At 46.1% G+C, this 20,648-nt stretch overlaps 2 protein-coding genes across 13 annotated transcripts in view; one reads left to right on the forward strand and one right to left on the reverse strand.

Annotated features, from left to right (window-relative positions):
* The window catches only part of LOC308191256 (uncharacterized protein), a 61,485-nt gene that overhangs the window by 38,708 nt on the left and 2,129 nt on the right, over positions 1 to 20,648 (reverse strand). For 2 of the 11 annotated variants that reach the window (XR_013947844.1, XR_013947845.1), the window contains exon 3: positions 19,555 to 19,662. Coding sequence is in view for 2 of the 11 variants with exons in the window: in XM_080583528.1 (XP_080439654.1) it covers positions 5,491 to 5,627; positions 19,555 to 19,662 (245 nt within the window). In the remaining 9 variants the exon portion in view is untranslated. Of the gene's footprint in view, positions 1 to 2,671; positions 3,441 to 5,490; positions 5,628 to 8,671; positions 10,176 to 10,574; positions 12,335 to 17,584; positions 17,972 to 19,162; positions 20,597 to 20,648 lie in introns of those variants that run through there. The other 9 variants (XR_013947847.1, XM_080583529.1, XM_080583528.1 and 6 more) reach the window with 9 other exon arrangements.
* On the forward strand, positions 202 to 20,171 carry BFSP2 (beaded filament structural protein 2). 2 transcript variants are annotated; one of them, XM_080583509.1, is made up of 7 exons: positions 202 to 1,589; positions 8,559 to 8,641; positions 10,272 to 10,428; positions 12,251 to 12,412; positions 16,548 to 16,679; positions 17,301 to 17,521; positions 18,369 to 20,171. In XM_080583509.1, the coding sequence occupies exons 1-7, from the start codon at positions 1,143 to 1,145 to the stop codon at positions 18,370 to 18,372; spliced, it is 1,206 nt and encodes a 401-aa protein (XP_080439635.1). In that variant the 5' UTR covers positions 202 to 1,142; the 3' UTR covers positions 18,373 to 20,171. The 2 variants fall into 2 exon arrangements, with proteins under 2 accessions (XP_080439635.1, XP_080439634.1); XM_080583508.1 differs by having other exon boundaries at positions 17,301 to 20,171.

Below are 20,648 nucleotides of genomic sequence, written 5' to 3' on the forward strand. Positions count from 1 at the left end.
CAGTCAGATGGTGCTGTATATGGACACAGATGGGCACTCTGGGAATATGTGGGATAGATGCTACACAGCCTGCTATCTGTGATCCTCATGATTGAATACTAAACGGCCTCCTGGAAACTGCTGGTGGACAACAGTAAAAGCTTCCTGAGCTTCTTGCCAAGAGTAAAAGCAATCAGATGAGGGCCTTCATTTTCAGCTCCTGCGTGTTTTGGCAGGGAGGTGTAAAGGAAGAACAGGGTGGCGGAGAACCAAACCCCATTCTTTACAAAAACATCGGCATTTCTGAATTTGTTTTCTGCACACTATTGCTTTTGCGAGGCAGATTTGTTTTGCATTCCACACAGAGCAAATACGCTGAAATACACAAACGCACTGGAGGATTCCTCGCATTTAGCCAGCACAGTTTGCTTGGAAATCTCAATCCAGAATATCCAGAAACTACAAACCAAAACAACATGCAAAGCCGTCAGATGCGGCATTCCCAGGCTTTGTGTGAATGTGCAGTGCTAACTTTTGGCAGTCTCGCTGTGCTCAGCCTTAAAAATGAGCAGAAACGTGAGGGTGCTTGTCCCTGGGCCAAGGGCCACCGGGCCAGCGCAGCGTGCCCTGGGGGAAGCCGAAGCGCAGAGAAATCCAGAAGCTGCCGAGGGGACAAGGGAGGATTCGAGGCCCTGCAGCAGCAAAAGGCCAGCTCGGGTTGGCTCCTCAGAAGTTGGTTTTAGCTCATTTTGAGTAGTGCCTTGCTGCAGGAGGCTCTGTGAGCATGGGTGTGAGCGGCTAGTGTGCAACACACGGCTGGATGTATAAGGGCAGGAAATCATCTGGGTGTCAGCGCAGACAACACGGCTGGCATTCCCACACGTCCGTTGTCATGAATTCCTGCCCCGCAGTGCCCGTAAACACCATTGTGCTGTTCATCTGCCGTATTTGCAGCAGCAGCAGCAGGGAGATTTCCCCTGAAATGGATTGCTGACCCAGCGGCCAGCCGGACAATGCAGCAAGCGCGGCACAAAGCCCGCCTTCCAGAAAGCCGTCGCACAAAGCCGAAAGCCCCGTCCGAGCCCCAACCTGCTGGGCTCGGCACATCCCTCCCGCCAGTGCGGGGCCGGCGGCGGGGCTGAGTGGGCCACAGCAGCAGCAGCATGCCCTTGCCGAGGCGCCGGTCATCCTTCTTGGGGCAGCAGCCCCCTGCCTCCACGACGGAGAGCGCGGCGGGGCCCGGGCGCCGCGTGAGCGTGGGGGGCCTGACGAGACCCCCCGGCGTCTACGTGGGCTCCGTGCCCACCGGAGGAGTGAGCAGCTTGGGCACCCGCGTGTCCCGCCGAGCCCTGGGCATCAGCAGCGTCTTCCTCCAGGGCTTGCGCAGCTCCTGCTCCGCCGTGCCCCTGGCCGCGGGGCTGGAGAAGGGCAGGGCGCTCTCCTACGAGAGCCTGAACGGCTGCCTGGTGGAGTACATCGAGAAGGTGCGAGCCCTCGAGCAGGTCAACCAGGAGCTGGAGGAGCATATCCGAGTCTACCTGGACAAGAAATCCTCCAGCGTGGGCAGCTGGGGAGCGCTGCGGGAGAGCTGGGAGGCCATCTACCACCAGGTGAGCGCGGGCGGCGGGGGGGGCACGGGGGGCCCTGAGCGGCGAGGGTGGGTGCTGATGAGAAGCCAGGCTGATCTCGGCACGCGGCGCCCCAGACGGAGGGTTTTAAATCTATCTTCATGATAATTAGTGTTATCATTTCACAGTGTGGCGTGGAAAATGCCTATTAAGTAGGAGAATTGCCTGAGGCATCCTGTGCATGGGGGCGATTGAGATGCACCCCAAGGCGCCGTAGTCTGCTCTGATTAAAATGGGTGATTTTTTAATTTTTTTTTCCTTAGCTGAGGTTATTACGCCGAGCATCAAAATTATTAAAAGAAAACTGCTAGGACTGAATTAGTTTATCCATCAACATGATATCATTACAAGCATGGTGTGTTTTTTTTTTTAATTAGCAATTCAGATTTTTACATTATTCCCTCGTTTGCTTAATCACATTTTCAAAAGCTCTATTTATTTAAAAATACTAATTACGTGGCTACAAATGAGCGTCTCCTTCCCTTCCAGTTGTGGCCGCCCCACCGCCCCTTGCTCCCCACTCTCCGTGCAGCGCAGGCTGCGCGTTGCTGGGGGGGCTCTAAAGGAAAGCATTTACCGTGGGGGTGCCAAGTGGTGTCTGCATCGCCATCGTGGACGAGCAACAAGCCCAGAAGGACCGCATCCCCCCGGTTCCTTTTGCTGGGAGGATGAAGGAGCTGAAAGCAGCAAGGCTTTGCGTGCTGCTGTCCTGCAAGAAGTGGCATCGGAGTGTCCTCAGGAGGCCTGAAAGTCAGCTTGAAGTTCCCCAAGACAGTTCTGTGTTATGCCATGGGCTGACCACAGCGTTACCTCTGGCTTCAGAAAGAGGGCGCGTTTTTAGGGGGCTGCAAATTTAGGGCAGTGTGCACCTAGAGTGCCACAAATTGTCTGAGCCCCACACACAGTGGGATGAACTGCTGTGCAGAGCTCACGCCAGCAGAAATGCCCGGTTTAGCACCGACTTTTAAAGTTGCTCTCTTATTATGTTGATAAATGACATTGCTGCCTCTAATCCTATAAAGCTTGCTGCAGGGACTGGCTCCTGAAGGCAAAGGGTGCTCTGAATTTGGGGTGCTTGCAAAAAGCAACAGCCTCGAAGCTACCTGGCTGATGCTGGCGGGGGCTTCGGCCTGGGGGGGGGGGTTAACGCTTCCCAGCCAGCAGCCCCCTGCTCCTCAGAGGAGTGTCCCCGTGAAACCTCTCCTGTGAAGCCTCCAGGGGCAATTGGCTAAGAACCTACTTGTTCAATAATTTTTCATTCAAAGCGTTTGAGAGAGCCGGAGCTGCAGCGCATCTCCTGCTGCACGGACCCACGCAGGGAAGCGGGAGCCCTCTGGGGGACAAATCCTGCAGCTACTGCAGCGACAGCAGAGCCTGGATCTGGCCACAATACTTCAAGTGGCAGCGAGTGGATCCGAGAGCATGAGCGGAGGGTCCCTGGGGGAAAGACCCCTGTCAGAGCTGTTATGGAGAGGGGTTGCTGGCAGAGAGCTGCGAGGGGAAGCCACCATCCAGGCTGCAGCACTGACCGTCAGGCCAGGCAGCTGGCATTCAGCAGAGCAGGTGTATGGACACTTACTGGGACAGGCACGAAGGAGGAGGATTTTTTGCAGGAAGAAGGTGAAATGAGAAATCCTTGCTGAGAGCAATTCATGTGACAGAAATATAAATGAATCTCTTTCTGTCCCGGTCACACTCCTTTCCTCTAGTTTTCACACCAGTCTTCTTATGGGAAACGCAAAAGAGATTTACATGTCTAATCAAACGTGCCTCTTCCACAAAAAAAAGGAGGCTGTTTGCAATGATAATCCTTCCTGGGGAGCAGTGCAGCACCTGGGAAAAGAGGGGAGAGGAGAGCAGAACAAAGCAGAGCAGAGGAGTTAGCTCAGCCTCCATGGCCATTCAGCTATGGATGTATGGGAGACACAGAGACAGAGAGACTTATTACAGACGAAGTAGAAGAAGGAATAAATGTCTGGGGCCAGTTTCATCACCACTGTGACTCCCATGCATAGCTGGGAAAACACGAAAGATCACTAGAGTTTTCCGCAGGGATGCTTTTATTTGCTCCTGGCCCTTCTGTTGGTGTTTACTCGGTGTCAGTACTAGGTGTGGAGAGTACATGGGGCTGACAGCCCGAGCAACCACCGCGTTTGGGCGTGCTCCCAGTAATGCTGTGGGTAATTTGCTGTGGGACCAGCAGAGCCCCCGTGCAGGAGGCTCTCCTGCCCTGACACCGCGCCAGCATCGTGTGCAATGTGCTGCAATGCAACACAGTGCACTTTTATTGTCCGTGATATTTCTTGGAGAGCCAGGCATCTTTCTGATGCAATCCCAACTGCTTATAGAATATTAGACATATAAATGAAATCCCAGTTTCCTGGAGGCAGCAGGAATCAGCAGAGGACACATCAATCTTCCCAGCCTCCACCCAGGTACTACTTCTCCCAAGGTGATGCAACAAATGCGACTCTTTCTATCCTCATGTTTTTGTCCTTTGGGCTCTGAGAATAGATCCAGCAAGGAAAGGATGACCAAAAGCATTATGAGTTTACTGCTTGGCATCCGAGCAGCAGTATGGGGGGGGGGTCACTTGCCTTTAGCCTGGTTTAGCTGTAAATGAAGATGTGTTGGAGACAATGGTCTGATATAAACCATTTATTCCAGCATATGGAAGGAAAGACTAGACCAGGATCTTCTGTTCTTTTTCCATGAAGGCATCATTTGTGAAATTAAAAGCCCAAATGATTTTCCATTACATGAATAATTAAGCCATGAGACTCATTATCACAGGACACACCTGAGGCCACGAACTGAGAAGCAACCAGAAAGGGATCAGGCATTTGTACAAACAGCAAAACTATACAAAGCTATCAGTAAAGCACAGCTAACAATTTGAAAGGCACAGTAAATCGTGCAATTCCAAATTTGGTCAGATGTCTGCTAAAAATCAAAAGTTTTGATAAACCAGGGCTAAGTACATCCCACAAGTGTCTATATCACATCCCACTTTAGCAAGGATGGCGTCCGCAAACCCTATTGAAGCACCTGGTTTTCCTTGTTGCCAGACCTCACCCAGTAAATGGCCCAGTGCACTGATGCAACCTGAAGTTTCTTTGAAAATAAGATTTTTTTGCTAAAAGTTGTGTTTTCATGTCCATGAAGGTACAATGAAGTCAAAGAAAAGTCCTGAGGCTTTCTAGTTGTTTTGTATTACAAATTTTCAGTGTTAATTTGAGTTGGAAAAAATAAATAAATAAAACACACCATGTTCTGAAGGTGTGTGCATCACAGATCCGAGTGTAGAAAGGCAACATGTGGCTTAAAGGAGCTATTATTAGGAATAGGATTAGCACTTTTGTAATACTTGCCATCTTGGCAGTTCAAAACGCCCCGTGAGCATCAGTGCGTGAAGCCTCCCCACAGCACGGCGCTGCTGTCGGCATTGCAGACGGAGCAGGCAATGCCCAGTGAGGCTGCCCGCAGCTCTGCGAGCCCTCGCACATCCCCTGAGCACAAAGAAGGCTGTTTCCTTAACTGCTGTGTTGCGTGTTTTATTACGTGTGTCAGCAAAGTAGCTACGAATCGGCCTCACTAATACTGGTGTCTTTGGATCCAGCTGTTGATAATTAGGAGAATTAAATCAAACAAAAGAGCCGCTAGATGGGAGTCTTACATCTCTTCTTTTTAAGCCTGAAACAGGGCTTTCGCAGCTCATGTAAATTAGAGAGAATTTCTCAGGAAACCTGATTTCTAGGTAGAAAGTATGGTGTAATATTCCTCCAGGTTCATTGCTGTATTTAAATTGTACACAGCTCATTTCTGCTAATTTCAACTGTGCCTGCCATCTTCTGAAACCTTCTAGATATTAGTGTTTTTATACCTTTGTTACTTCTGTGGCACAATTCAGGTTTGTGTCCGGTCTTGGAAAGCCCCGGACTTGGCCACGGAACATCTGGCACCGGCTGCAGGTTCATCAGGAGGGCTGCTTGTTGCCTGCTGGAGAGGGTCAGAGGTAACCTGACCAGTTACCCCAAATGTTTCAATAAAACCACAAGCTTACTACTAAAAAGCACTTTTAAGAAACAGTTTGCCTTCACATAAAGGCAGAAACAGTCAGAGGAAAACAACTAGCTCGTCCCTGCTCCCGTTTCCATTGCAGTGCAAAAGCCGTTTTGCACTGAACTCAACTTCTCAACCTAGTGATCAACATCTCTCTGAATTGCACTGTATAGCTTAAAGAATTTAATGCTATTTTTGCTCAGGCGATGTTCCCGGTTTCCTCAAAGGCTTTCATTTTCCTCAGGCGTTTGACCAGGTATTGCAGCCGCTTGAGCTCACTGCTGGAGGCAAATGGACCTGTTTTGGCAGGTCAGGGCAAATTGCGAGGCAGCATTTTCCCTGAGTTGAGCCAGGGAAAAAAATAAAAGCTTTTGTGAAGATCCATACATGCATGAGTGGCCGCAGGGAGACAAAATACAGTAATTTCTGTAGAAACTAAGGAAAAAAAATAAATAAATCCCAGATTAAATTTTCTAAAATTGAGGAAAAAAAAAATCAGTGTATGGGTCAAAGAACTGCCTCTACCCCCACACTGCTGCCATGTGATAACTTGAGGTCATTTCTCCATCTTTCAGGAGAAAGTCAGATCCTGCAAGGGGATCCGAGGGGACACGGCAGCCCTGAAATGCCCCAGAAGGGAGCACCTGGGGCCAGGGAGGTGGGTCAGTGCTAGTCAAGGGAGCCTGCAACAAAGCAGGAAGAAGGAGATAAGGTGTTGAGTGCTGCTCTGTGTGCAAGAGGGCACAGAAAGGCCTTGTGTGCCTGTGTATGGGCCTGGCTGTTATGACGCAAGGCACCAACTCTTTGCCCACACCTGTGGCTTTCGTAACATCTCTGACTCCTGCGTGTGCTCTGCACTCTGAAGGTTTCTTATGCCCAAACTGAGGCCTTTTTTGGCCACTGGTGGCATTCACAGGGTTCGTCTCCTCTGTCTAGATGCTATTTTCATGACACATGTTGGAACTGCCAGTCTTTGAGATGGCCTGACCCTCTGTCGTATCAGTTGGAAGTGGCCAGTAAATCCCGGAGTTATGAAGGAAAAATTGGCAGCCCATGCAATAGGTGAGCTGTTTCCTCTGGAAGCCAGGCTAAGCTGCAGCTGGTAGGAGTGGGCCTCCAACCATGGGCCACCAGCCATGGCCGCCTTTTCCTGCTGTTTCTAACAGTAGGTATAAAATAAGCAAATCATTTCTTTTCCTCTAGTTCCTCCTCAGATTTAAGCAATGTGGAGTGCTATTAAATTCATGATCCTTTATGAACTTCTGGATGCGGGGAATAGGTTTTTCTTCCAGCTCTCTCCTAGTCCATGAGTTTGTAAGACATTTAGGGCAGCGAGCCATTTTTTGTGAGGATCGATGTTAATTTCCACAGACAAACGCTCCAGCCTTGCATTTCCCCCTCCACCCCTGCACCGAGCAGCAGGCCAAAGAGCAGGTAGGCGGCCCACACTCGGGCAACGATCCCCGTTGTGGTACTTGGGATGACTTGTCTGGACGCAGCCTTGATGCCTCCATGCTGCACGACCTGTTTCACCTCGGGAGAGCGCAGTGCTTCGGGGGATTTGCAATCCCATTTAGTAGCAGACTTAATTATCCAAAGAAAGATTTCTACATTGAGAACCCTCCTGGCCCACGTAGAAAGCTGCTCCTATTCATGTGGTGGTTTGGTTTCCACCACAGACCTCCACGGTTATCTCCTGGAAGAGGCAGACGAGGTGTTTGTTTACGCAGCCTGTCGTGGTCCCACAGGCTCCTCTAACACCATGCAGCAGCTCCTGCACGCAGCCCGCCCTTGGTCCTCCCACTACCGCCCTTGTCAGATGGACAGCTGTCTTGTAGGTGAGGACTTGAGGTGCAGACACAGTGTCTGCACATCCTGGTGTGCCGAGCTTGTACGGGGAGCATTTCCAGCTGGGCCCCGGCTCCAGTTTGCAACCCAAGCGTATGCCCAGCCCTGAGAGCTCAGCCCCAGGCACCACCTCGGCACTTCCACCTTCGGGTTGGATTCAGCTCCTCCAAAGCAAAGCAGGGACCTCAGGGTGGCTGGGCCCAGGGAGCCCCCAGCCAGGTATTTGCTCTAACTCCGGTACCAAATTGGGCATTTCTTTGTTCACCTGCACAGCGCAGTGCACATCTGCCTCCAGGGCAGGCCATGGTCTTTTTTTACCTTTTTAATCATTTTATATAATCCCAACAGGCAGCTGTGTCACAAGACTTTCAGGTTTGATTCCCCCTCAAGTGCCTCCTGGGGATTAAAGATACACCAAAGAATTGTAGCGATATCAGTCTTATTTGCACAATCTCTCCAAAGCATTTCCCATTCAGTGTAATAATCTTTGAAGAATGCCTGCTTCCCAGGTCTCATATCTATTGCAAGAGCTCACGCGATCCCACCAGAGAACAAAAACAGCGCTCTGGGAGCTGAGGACCGCTCACCCGAGGCACCAAATATCCCTTGGCTCATGGAGGAGGATGACCCTGAGGAGCACTGCTGATATGGGAAGTAGAATAGGAACTGCATAAGTGTTGCTTAAACCGTACCTAGAAACTATAAGTGGGACTTAAATGCTGAACGTACCTTGTGTGCAGTAATGAATTTTACCCCTTGTGACCAGCTGACAGTCGGGATAAATGTGTTTCCACAAGAAGATGAATGCTTAGGAGCAATGAACAGTGTGATGAAAAATTGCAACCTATTTGCAGACAATTTGTGAATTGATATGTACAAAATTCAGTGATTAAATTACCTGGAATGAGTCACGTGAACGGCCTTAGGCTAAAAGATTATTTTCAGAATCAGGGCTATTCATCTGCTGAAGATAGATGGACCGTGCAGGCAGCGCCTGTGCCGAGTCCTAATTGCTAGAGCTCTGTTGTCTCTCCCTTGCAGGTGGGTGAAGCGGTCCTTGAAAACGCCCGTCTCATGCTGCACACCGAGAACATTCAAGCCTGTGCTGAAGACTTTAAAGACAGGTAGTCCTGTGGTGGCACCTGGCTGCCTGATTTCTCTGAAACTGCCTTGGCAACTGCTTACTCGATAGGGGAGTGATGCTTAGTGAACACTGGGTTCATTGGGAATACTGAGTGAGGGTTGCTCTAACATCGCAAAGTAACTGCCATGCTACCATTGCTTTGGAACACATTTTTAAGAGTAATATTTAATAATTTATTAATACGTAATATTAGTCTGATAGATGGACATTGATCTCTTACTGGGAGGTCAGTATTCATTCAAATTTGGGTTGATATTTTATAAAGGCAAACATTCGTGTGATTTTTAGTTTCAATTTTCAGTGCTGCAGAAGTGGTTTCAGAAGTGGTAGTCGTTCTGCTGCGGTACCTGACAAGCAGACACTGCACCACTGCAAACCTCACTATGGAAACATCCGATAAGAAAAGAGGAATGGGCTGCACTGATTTTCCTTGTCTTTACTGAGAGAAATGAATAGCGAAAGATCCTAAATTGATAAGCTACTTTTGAAGTCTTTCTGTTTGCAAAGCATAATATTTATGTACATGAGTACATGAAGTTCTTTAAGCTTTATTCGCAAGGTCTGACCCGTATAGCTTGTACTTATAATGGTCTTGATCATTTACCAATAGTTTTATGTAAGATCTGATACAAAAAAAAAATCAAACAAATTGATTTTTATTTCCTACGATTTTTGTCATCCCTTAAACTTCTGTTCCCCTCTCTGGTATTATTTTACTTAATCACATCAAAACGTGTTAGTCATGTTCTTACGTTTGCCTTTTATTCCAGAAAGGTACAGCTCTGAGCTACTCATTTCGGTGCTTTCCATCCCATAAGCCGCACTCGTATTTTAAGTGGTTCAAAAAAAAAAAACCACTCTAAAAATGTCCACCGACTTGCACAAACAGTTTACACAGCAACATTAAATGAATCCACCACATAGTAAAAGCTCCTGGTGCTCGCTGGGACCAGCTTCCCCTTTCCCTTGCTGCTGAATTCCCAGCAACAAAGGTGGCTATCAAAGGGCAGAGCGCAGGAATTGTTTCACAAAGCTGGCTCCCGTCTAACCCAGAAGCCAGCCACAGATTCAAGGGACAAACCACCTGCTCCCTGAGCAAGGTCTTGGCTCCACAAGCAGCTGCCACCTGATGCCAGTTTGTGTTTGCGCTGTGGAATAGTGATGAAATTAGAAATGTCCATACCATTATTATGCAGTATATCCTGATGGTTTGAAAGCACAGCAGGGAGGGAGCAGGAAGCAGCAGCAGCTGAAGAATTCACACTGAAGTCTAAGGAAGGGAAAAATCCACACATGTTCATCTGGTACATAAATACCAGACCTGGCAGGAGACCACGTGCCTCTCCGTGCTTATTCAGCAGTGCTATCAGTCTGATACTGCCACACCACAGGCTGACAGCCTGGCCAGTTTTATTAGGCTCCGAGTTAATGACAAGGTACTTGAGGCAGTGGAATTGAAGTACATCGAGACAAGGTGAGGGCAGAGTACATCTCATGTGTTTCTGTGCCTCTGTCTGGGACACGAGAGCTAATTAGCAAAATGGTGTCATTTAGAAAAAATGCAAGTTTTTCTTGCTGAGCCATGCTTATCTGCTTTTATCTCTCTGCAGGTATGAAAATGAGCAGCCATTCAGAAAGGCAGTGGAAGATGAAATTAATTCCCTTTATAAAGTGATTGATGATGCTAATTTAACTAAAATGGATCTGGAGAGTCAGATAGAAAGCATGAAAGAAGAGCTGACTTTGCTGTCAAAGAATCATGAAGAAGTAAGTCCAGGCCTGGGACACTGCAGAGCTGATGTGTGCCTGCTTCATGCGGTTGGTGTAGTGCATCTGGCAGAGCAAGCATTGAAAAGCTGCACCTGCCATGTCTGGATGGGGAGAAACTTCTTCTTTCTCTCTTCTCTGTTAATTTAAAGTGCTAACCTTTGAGGCAAATTATGTACATGTAAGTTTTAACTTTTTCTTCTCTGATAAATATGACATGGAAGAGATGTTGTCACTTCATATCTTGCTGGACACCACAACTTATTCATGGGGCTGGACTGTCTGTATGTGGAAATCCCAACAGTGAGAGGTCTGATTCTCAGCCACAGAGCTACAGAGAGAAAATTCCTGTGTGGGGAACCAGCTCCGGCCGCACTGACACTGAGCATTAACTGGGTTCAGCTGACCAAGCTGCTTGGTTCCCAAAACTGAGCCTCCCCTGAGCAATGCATCACTGAAGCAAGCCGCAGGGACAGGCAGCTGGAAGAGGACCACCTCATTAGCCAGTTTTGCAATACATTACTCATTACATTCACCTGCCCTATTTGCATGAAGGTGGTTTATTCCCTTCAGCGAGGGTTTCAGGATCTGACCCAGATCTTCACTGATGGGACCACAGTTACGCAGCTGCTATTTATCTACTGACACCTCTAAAGGAGAGATTGAACTGGGATGTTTCATGGAATTGAGGAGCTCTCTCTTACATTTCTTATAGATGATTTTTCCAAATGCAACATCTGAGCAACATTGGCAGGCATGTAGAGAGAGACTTGGCCTGCTAAGATAAAGCTTCATCTGCTCCCTACTTAGACGTAACTAGTGGCTTCAGGTCCACTGCAAGTCAGGAGGAAGATGGAAGTTGGTTTAGATATGAGGGAAAACATAGAAAATTGAGAGAAACATGCATGGTCCTCTTTAAACCTCCATGTATGCAATGTTTCCTGTGAAACTGGCAAAGTTGCCATTGATGCTGTCCTCTGCCTGTACATTTGGCATAAACAGAATAACAGCTTCCCCACCACTCCCCTCGTGCCACATTTAGCCAGTGCAGAGCCTGTGCAGGGTGGAAGGATGCTCCCCATCGGGATCATCTGGGTGCTCATGGGGCCAGCCCAGCACAGACCTGCTTTTCCCATGGCAGTGGCACCAGAGGAGGCTGACCAACAGAAGTACAACAGACTAGAGGCTGGAAGCAGCTATTGCAATTGCTCCATCTGATCTCTGGCGCAATAGAGTCCCAAGGACTTTCCTGAGCTATTTCAAACCTTTCTTGCCTCCAGTGTCCCCACTAGGAAATCCACATCAAGTCCTTCTGAATCTTTTGCATGCTCTGAGTGATGACTTTGAACAGCACATTTTGAGGTTTCCATTCCTCCAGGTTCCTGTTCACATACACTTGCCCAGTAGGTGCATGTCTACATTGCTGCAGCAGACAGGCAGGGACCAGGGTTTGACTTGCTGTGAACTCTTACAGTTCCTTGCCCAGAGGTCCATGCTGCTCCTTTGCTAGCAATACAGCTGTGGCACATTTGGGTCCAGGCGTGCAGTGTGTGTGTGCCAGGCTCCGACTGCTGGAGAAGCTGGCTGCTGTGGAGTAGCTGCCATAGGCAGCGTCCTGCTGCAGGGCTCCAGCCTCCTTCCACCAAGGGGGAAACCATGTCCTGTGCCCAGTGCTACGGCACCCACTGCAAGACTCCCCGTGCACAGGCACAGCAAATCTGTATCCACACAAGAAACTCTCCAGTGCACTAAAAAGTCCCTCTGAAGCTACCATTCAGTTGTCCATTTCACTTTTTCTTAACGCCCGTTATTTTTGTTCAAGGATGTGAAGGTGTTGTACAAACAGCTTGCTGGATCTCAGCTGGAAGAACTCGATGTTCCCCTGGGAAGTGGCCTGGACAACATACTGGAAAAAATCAGAATCCACTGGGAGAGAGACATCGAAAAGCATCGTGCTGAGACGGGTGCCCTGCTCCGTACTAAGGTAAGCGCGGACACCAGCCTCCATAACTCACTCCAGCATTAGGGAATTTGAAGCAAGCACAAAATCTGCCTAATACTCTGTAGTAACTTGGAGGGTTGTATTTTGTTTAACAAAAAATATTGTCAAAATCTAAAGGATTTTGGTCCAAGTCCATTGAAAAATACTCTCACAAATATCAGTGATTTTCTTGGGATGCATAGAGTTAACTATCAGTGGAAATGGCCCCACTGATATCACAGGTATCTGTGGGAGACTTCTAAGGGCTCTGAAATGTTGTCTACAAAAAATGAACTTAATCAGTTGATACCTCCCATGCAGGATGAGCCACAGCTGTTACCCTACTTACCAGGGCCATTCCTCCTCTGGAGAATTTACAGGGGCCCATAAATCAAAAGGGCAAAATACATTGCTCTACACTAATTATATAGCTATGCGTTCCTTGTGGGTTTCTCCTTGAAATTGTTTCTTTTGGCAGCAGTGGGAAAACTGGATATTAATCTGGAAATGAAAAGTGATGATAACAGACGTTCCCTTTGAAAGTTGCCTCCTTTCCTGATGCTGAGTCTAAAACAACCCTTTACTGCAGCTTTTCTTCTGTCACGAAGGATCACTTTCTCCAGGCTGGTTGAAGTATTTTTGCAGAGCTGAAGCATTAAGTTCACGATCCTGTGTTTTAGTAGCCATCTCTTTCTGAGTTGGCTGTTACGGCAGAGCATGGCACACCAAATCAGCTGTGCTACAGAAATATTTAGCAAAGACACAGCCCCATCTGCCCCGTGGTACACAGTTACTGTGGGAGGGGTATGGACTAGTAAAGCCAAGCAGCAAGAAGAAAAGCAAAAAATATGTTTGCAAATATATATGCAATCTCTGGGTAGCTGTTTTCTTTCAAAATAACGAAAAATCCCGTGTCAACAGCGATAACAGTCAAAGTGGGGACACTTTACTGTCCTAGTTATTCCTCCTCCTGTGCAAACACTCGCTTCACAACTTTGTTCTTCCTATTTCTTTCATACCTCCAATATCTGCTCTTTCAGCTGCTCACAGATATCATGTGAGCAAGGAGAGAAAACTGCCAGCTTATCCTGACCATTTGATCCCACTGTTGTGTTTTCGACTGTGGCCAACACCAGATGTGGCAGAGAAACTCCAGTAGGCAGACATAACCTAGCCAGTCCCTACTTGGCCACCTTGCAGCTCTTATTAGTTAGGGATTAGTTTGAGTTGCACTTGATTTGGTTTCTTTTTTTAATGGGAAGAAGAAAAGAACCAAGATATCACACATTTCTGGGAAGATCAGTTCTGGTTCTGAGCAGGTCCTGGTACAACATCCTAGGGTTGGTTGGTTTTGTTTGTTGTTTTTTTTTTTTTTTTGATCCCAAAATGAAACCTAGATGATGCAGTTTTGTACCACTCACAGGTTTGTACCTCATACAGATCTATACAGATTGTTACTGTTTATACAGATCACAAGTGTTATGCTAATTATGTCCAGCCCGTTTTCCACCTAAGCGTGTGGCCTTCTGCCATCCCGTGTTGCTGAGCCGCACCATGTAGGCATCTACATGGTGACAAATTTGTCCTTGCTCCCTCATCACAGGAGGGAGAGTGGTTCTCTCCTCTCCTTTGCTCTTCATTACTACTTTCTTCAGTCTCTCTTTGTGAGTTTTCCGTGGTTCCTAATATTTTAATTTCCTTTCTCTGTACACAGTCTTTGGCACTGCTGTGACCAGTTGAGACCAAGGTATTTCAAATGACGTCCTAGCACTGGCTTAGATGTCAGAGCAGAATTTTCATTATTTTCTGACCAATTCCTTGCCTCATTTGCTTTTCCTTCTGACTAGACTTGCAATCGTGGGTAGATTTTTCATGGGCACAAAACATAGCAATTTATATTCATACCTAATGGGGTTTTACATGCGATTTCTTAGGTGAATAAGTAACCTTAAAACTCCAGTCCACTGTTTTCAGATCTGCAAGTATTTGTCTATAATGCACATTTTTTTTCCTTGAATCGATGCAGTGATTTAAACCCTTGTAAGGCATGCAAGCTATTTTTTTTCCTGAAACAGGCTTTACTTTGCATTAAACTACATAGATGTCCACTTAGTGGCATGGAGCTCTTCATTCATGTTGTTTGATTCCATACATCCACCTCTGCTCATTACTAATCTGTACTGTTTTCTGTCACCCTTAAATCTTTCTAGTCCATGATTCACCCACAGGGCAGTAAACCTTAAGGCACCACGCTGTTAAACTTCTGTCATAATGAAGCTAGACCTTAACCCTCTTCTTCATGTCCAGTCTCTTGACCAGCTGTTGATCCACGGAAATGCTCTGCCCTGAGCACACAATTACACAGCTTCTTTTCTCACTCCTTACGTCAGATCTCATAAAAGGTTTTGAAAATCTTGTGGATTATGTCAATTGTTTCTCCCTCCTCCACCGCTTTGCTAACACATTCCCAGAGCAGTTAAGAGATTAACAAAGCCCATTCCCCTATGCAGATATCAAGCTGATCAGATGTTGGCGTTCTATCCCTAATCATCCTTTAATTGTCTTGATTTCATTAAAGAGAGATTAACAAGAGATTCTGCGCTCCTGTACAATGCCTGGCTCAGAACTGCACAGATATGCTTGAAATCCACATATTCCTAAGAAATTCAGGCACTAAAAAGCTAAAGATTTTGGGTGATTTCATCCTCTGCCTCTGTTAATCCAGCTGTTTGTGTGTACCACGATTCGGTAAAGCCTTTCCTCGTGGAGTGTCTCAGGAAGAGGAAGAGCAGGGCCCCCAGAGAGCACCAGCTGCCCCGTGAAGAGGGCACAAACATTATGTCTGCACTTCTCTGCAGAAGGAACCCCAAATCTGAGGCCAAACTTCATGCCCAGCAGCACCCTCCTCATGGACTCTTTGAGGTGACACAATTGGTAGTCCTGGAAGGAGGACGGGGAAACCTTGTGTGCACCAAAATCTTTACAGCTCATCCAGTGCACACTCACTTGCTGTGCCATCCTCGGTATTTAGGGTCTGATGGGCCACTTCCATCTACTCCGTCTGCCTGTTGTGCCATTGACATCACCAGCATTAGGAAGCTGTAAGAGCTTAGGGCACCTCCTGAAGGAGCCCCAGCATCATGTGTGGTGAGGGGAAGGGGGATTGATAGATAGCGTTTGGGTCACTATAAGCTAAATGTGAACAAGCAATGCAAGGCTTCATGTGACGTGTGTAGGCTGTAAATTTAGATGAAAAGTCATCCTTCCTGCCCTAAGTATTTACAGCCCTAGTACCATCATAATGTGCAGACTACAATCTCAACACAATTATTTGATCTTACCTTTAAAATAAAAGAATGCATGATCAGAAAAGCAGGACAGGACCAAGATGAATGTTCAGGGTGGAATGGAAGTATTTTACATAGTCTAACTTCAGGGTCAACCAGGAGAAGAAATACAGGATTTGACTGAAGAATCATATTAGCTAGAGAGCCCAGAGCTCTGGCCTGAAAACGTTGATCTCAGCCCTCATTAAAAGTATAGAAATTTTATTTTTACTAAAGTATATTTTCCTTTGGCTATTTTCAAGGAGCCTGAACTGAACATATATAAAAAATGATAAGCAACAAGAGCATGAAGTTGCATAGGATTCTTAATTCAATTAACAGAAATCATTTTTTCTGCCCTATGTGATACAACTTCTCTCATTCATAGAACCCCATGTGAAAAAGCATGGTATGAATACTTGAAATCAAATGGGCTAAATGAAAACACTTAACTTTTAAAATATGTTTTAAAATATGTAGTATAGCTACAAAGAAAAGCAAAATTACAGCAATGTTTTCTTTTTGTAGGTCATTTTAAACATACTAGTAGAAATGCTGAATAGCTTTTGTCAACATAGATAAAATATGTGCATTTACATGTGTAAGCCATTTTACAGTAGGTGCATAGAAGAGCAGATAACTTTGACGCTAGTAAGTATCCAAACCATTCAACCAAAGAATTTAATATATAGCAATCAAACTCAAAATCAGAATTGCCACAAACTGTGAAAATATTAACCGTCATTTTGGTGTGTAAGGAAACTAAGGCATAATTTGAGTGCGCTGTGATGACAGCCATAACCTTGTACCAGCAACAGGCTGAAGCGACAGCTGCAGTGCGAAGCCAGGAGGAAGAACTGGTGGAGGGCCTCAGAACCGAGTTCCATGAAACTGCCTGCAAAATACAGAGCTTGCAGGCCGAAACTGAATCCTTGAGAACCTTGGTAAGTAACATCGGTTTTGAATGGGTATCTTCTGTGTGAATTCATCGTGCCTTCTGAAGAGAGTATGCCCATCTTGGGGTGCAGAGTTGAGAAAAAATTGTTTTTTTCCAGTGCATATTGTTCCCAGAGATGCCAGACATTTCTGAGCTCTCCTTGATCGATGTGGTAGACTAAATGTACCTCATTTGAAAACTGAGCCCCAAATTTCAATTATCTTCAATATCTTCATACTCACTTGATTAATAAATTTCACTGAGATTGTTGTGTGGGTTGTATTCTACAGCATAGAATAGAGTAGTTGAGTTGGAAGGGACTTTCAAAGATCATTAAGTCCAACTGCCTGGCTTCTTCAGGGCTAACCAGAAGTTAAAGCATGTCACTGGGGGCATTGTCCAAATGCCTCTTGGACACTGATAGGCGCAGGGCATCAACCACCCTGCTAGGAGCCTGGGACCAAACTGGTTCAACCTTTGTAATGATAATACACATTTTTCAAAGTGTCTAGAGAAAGGAGTTCTCATATTAAATCGCAGTCAATGAAGATATTGGCCAAACCTGGATAAATATTACTCTGAAGCATATGAAAACAATGTTTTAATGTCTACTGTCCTGGCCTTACAGAAGAGGGGTCTGGAGAACTCCTTATATGATGCCAAGCACTGGCATGACATCGAACTGCAGAACCTAGGCTCTGTCATTTCCAAGCTGGAGGCAGAGATGGCAGAAATCAAAGCAGAAACTGAGCAGCAGCAGCGGGATCGTGAAAATCTGCTGACCAACAAGCAACAGCTGGAGAAAGACATTGCTGCATATCACTGCCTTCTGGATGGAGAGCAAAGCAGGTACCCATTATCGAAAACAAATGTGCCTTGAGAAGGGAGAAGTCGTGCTCTCTGGGAATGAGTTGTGGCCAGGGTGGTTCTCGTGTTTCTTAAGGCTGGGTGCTAGCTGCTTAGGTTTGGAGAAGGTGCCAAGGGGGAAGAACACCTCAAATCTGTGCTGAGATTCCTGATGTATTGGAGAGGGCTGCTTTCCTGCACTGCCCCAAAAGGACAAGGTTTGGGAGTATGGCAGTGGGTCTATCTGCCTCACTTCCCTGAAGACTTGGGATCTGAGATTAAAAAACTACTGCAGCATCTGGGGGCTACACCAGGGGCTGCAAAGCACCCATGCCCTTGTTTCTTACCTTGGCTATGTTATGCCTTCCCTCCTCCTCCCGCTGTCCAGTCAAAATATTACAGCTGTCATCCTGGGGAAGCTCCCTTTCTCAGCACACAAGTTGCTCATGAAGCCTGAGAACAGAACTTGGTGCACTGACTGTGCCTTTTGTGAAGAAACATAACTCAGACTCAGTGTTTGTCCTCTGGGAATAACCTCTAAACTCAGTTGACGTGGTCGGGTTGCTTGGTTGTTGTTTTTTTAAGATCCTCAATCACTGTTAGTTATGGAACTTTTGGAAATCTGATCCACAGATCTTGACTTGTTCTCTGCTTGCTTAGGTCAGGGTGAAAGTTTGTACTCACATAGAAATTTTAAAAAACAAAAAGACCAAGTATACCAGCTTTGCTTTCTGCTGCACAGTCAGGTCCTGCTGAAGTTGATGAGGTCTCACCAGCAGAACTGAAGATAGTACTTGGTTCAGCACTTTTCCCATTTGTAGTAGTGATCAATTTTATTTTTAACTTTCAGCTGATTATGAAATTCCCAGCCCACAGAAGACCATTCAAAGCAAAAGAAGATGTCACTGCTAAGTATGTTCGTGGAAGCTAAAAACCCATCAAAGCAGCCTGCTTTACTCAGTTTGATTCAACAGTCGAAGTAGGTTGTAGCTTGAACAACTTTATTAGACCCTCTTCATGTAATTGCTTTGCTTAAAGATTTCAATTTACTCATGTTGTTAAAATTATAATAAAAATAAAGAATATCAGCTTTTTTGTCTTTTTTTTTTTCTTTCAGTATTTTTCATGATAGCTGAGGGGAGCTACAGTAATAGCATAAGACCTTCACTTTCCAGCAAGTAAACTTATTTTTTTTGTTACAAATACATTAAGACTGAACTACTCCTTCACCGTGCAAACAGCACAAATGGCAAGTGCTCTGCTGTGTCACAAGACCAGCAGCTCATTAGTGCGAAACGTAATTCAAATAAGGCTAAAGCAGTTAAACTTAAATGACATCAACTTGATGCAATTAATTTTGCAATAAGTCAGCAAAAGCAGTAATGCAAGCACCCCAGCAGCACTCAGCAAACATATTTTAGCTCTAGACTAAACTTTTGGAAAAGCTGAAGGTGAAGGAGAGCAACAGCAGTTCTGTCTGCTGCCTAGGTCACATCCTTTTAACACCCACTGTGTTTGTTGGGTCAGGATTTGACAATAGGGACGGTTACAAAGGGGGATAAGATGTTTATTAACTGGACTCAAAGACTACTGAGAAATGGGGTATGTTGGAGAACATTATGGCATATAGCACAGGAGACAGGCTGAAGATATTGTGATCTTTAATGAAATATTAGCTAACAGAGCTGTTTAATTTTAATGGCTGATAACATCAAATACACTCCAAATCCACTACACTTGATGCACCAGTGAGTAAGAGGAATCAGCAGGCAAGTGCCATGCCTTCCCTTGCACGTTTTCCCACACGTGGGAAGTCCTTCCTTATACAGTTATTTGACGATTTCTCAATTTTTGGAAAAAAGCCCTTTTTGGTATATACTAACAGGAAGATTTTTATTTAAAAAAAAAAAAAAGATTAATAGATTAACCAACAACAACCCAAAAGAAAGATAATGGCAAAATCCTTTTTTCTCTTACAGACCGTAGGCTCCTCAGAGCAACAGTAACACTTTCTTCCATATGTGTGCAGAACTTACCAAGTTGAGAATCCATCAAGAATAGCGATGATGATAGAAAATACACACAAACAGTTGTACAAGAGGTGCGATGGCAGCGATCCTTGGGTTGCTCTTAACTGGATGTGCCTAGGAACAGTTATGTGTTGATGTCAGTGAAGCATGGCGTTCCCTCATCCTTGTCATACAAGAGAGCAGTTTCTCCGAGATTTGGGCTATTTGGGCTAGCCCACACTTCATTTCAGACTTCGTACCGAGTAGGAACATACCGCACCAGCTAGGATTTGGTACTCTAGCCTATGATCCTCGTGTTTACATCTTAGCAAAAGCATTATTATGATTGGTTCTATGTTTTAAAGATTATTTTAAGGTGACTTCAAGCTGGCACTGTGTAAAATTTAACACTTCACACCACACACTGTTGCCACCATGGAATGCTTTCAGATGGCAATTACTGGTGGTGAAATGGACATAACACAACTCCCTTCCAGCTGTAAAGGTCATAAATTCCAGCAAACTCTTAGCAGAACAAAGCTGACATGAAGGTTAAGCTCCTGAAGAGAACCAGGACCCATGCTGTGGCAAGGACTCCACCAGATTCCTTCTCCAAGCTGCCCTGCACAGCAGCTGCACTTTTCCTGAGGGCACCTTCTCCCATTTCCTTAGGCAGGTGCCTGCCTAAAAGTTACCGGGTGTTCTGCTTGTGATCTGCAAATGTAAAAGCAGTTTGCAGGACTATCACCTTCATTTCACAGGATGGAGATAATTCGGTACAAAGAAGGTGGGATAAGACAGAACACTGGATGACTGGAAGTGGAAGTCTGCTCCTAACTCTTGCCCAGGTTTCGCAGTCGTCACCCACAACCCGCTTTGCCTTCCCATCCTGCAGTTTCTCCACGCGAGCAGTGACCACTGTGGGACCTCCCTACATGCAGTAGTACTTTGTTCCTCAGGCTTTATAAAAGGCACCACGATGCGCAGGGAGCAGCATCACAGCCACAGGATGGAGACAAGAGGAGTTCAGGCACCTCTGTACGCCATGACGCGCACGCTGTGTGGCACACTGCAAACGTGGGGGAGGAGAGAGACAAAGTCCTCCGGGTAATCCTGCACCT

The sequence above is a fragment of the Anser brachyrhynchus genome, assembly GCF_964034855.1.
Source record: "Anser brachyrhynchus genome assembly, chromosome: 2".
Lineage (NCBI taxonomy): Eukaryota > Metazoa > Chordata > Aves > Anseriformes > Anatidae > Anser > Anser brachyrhynchus.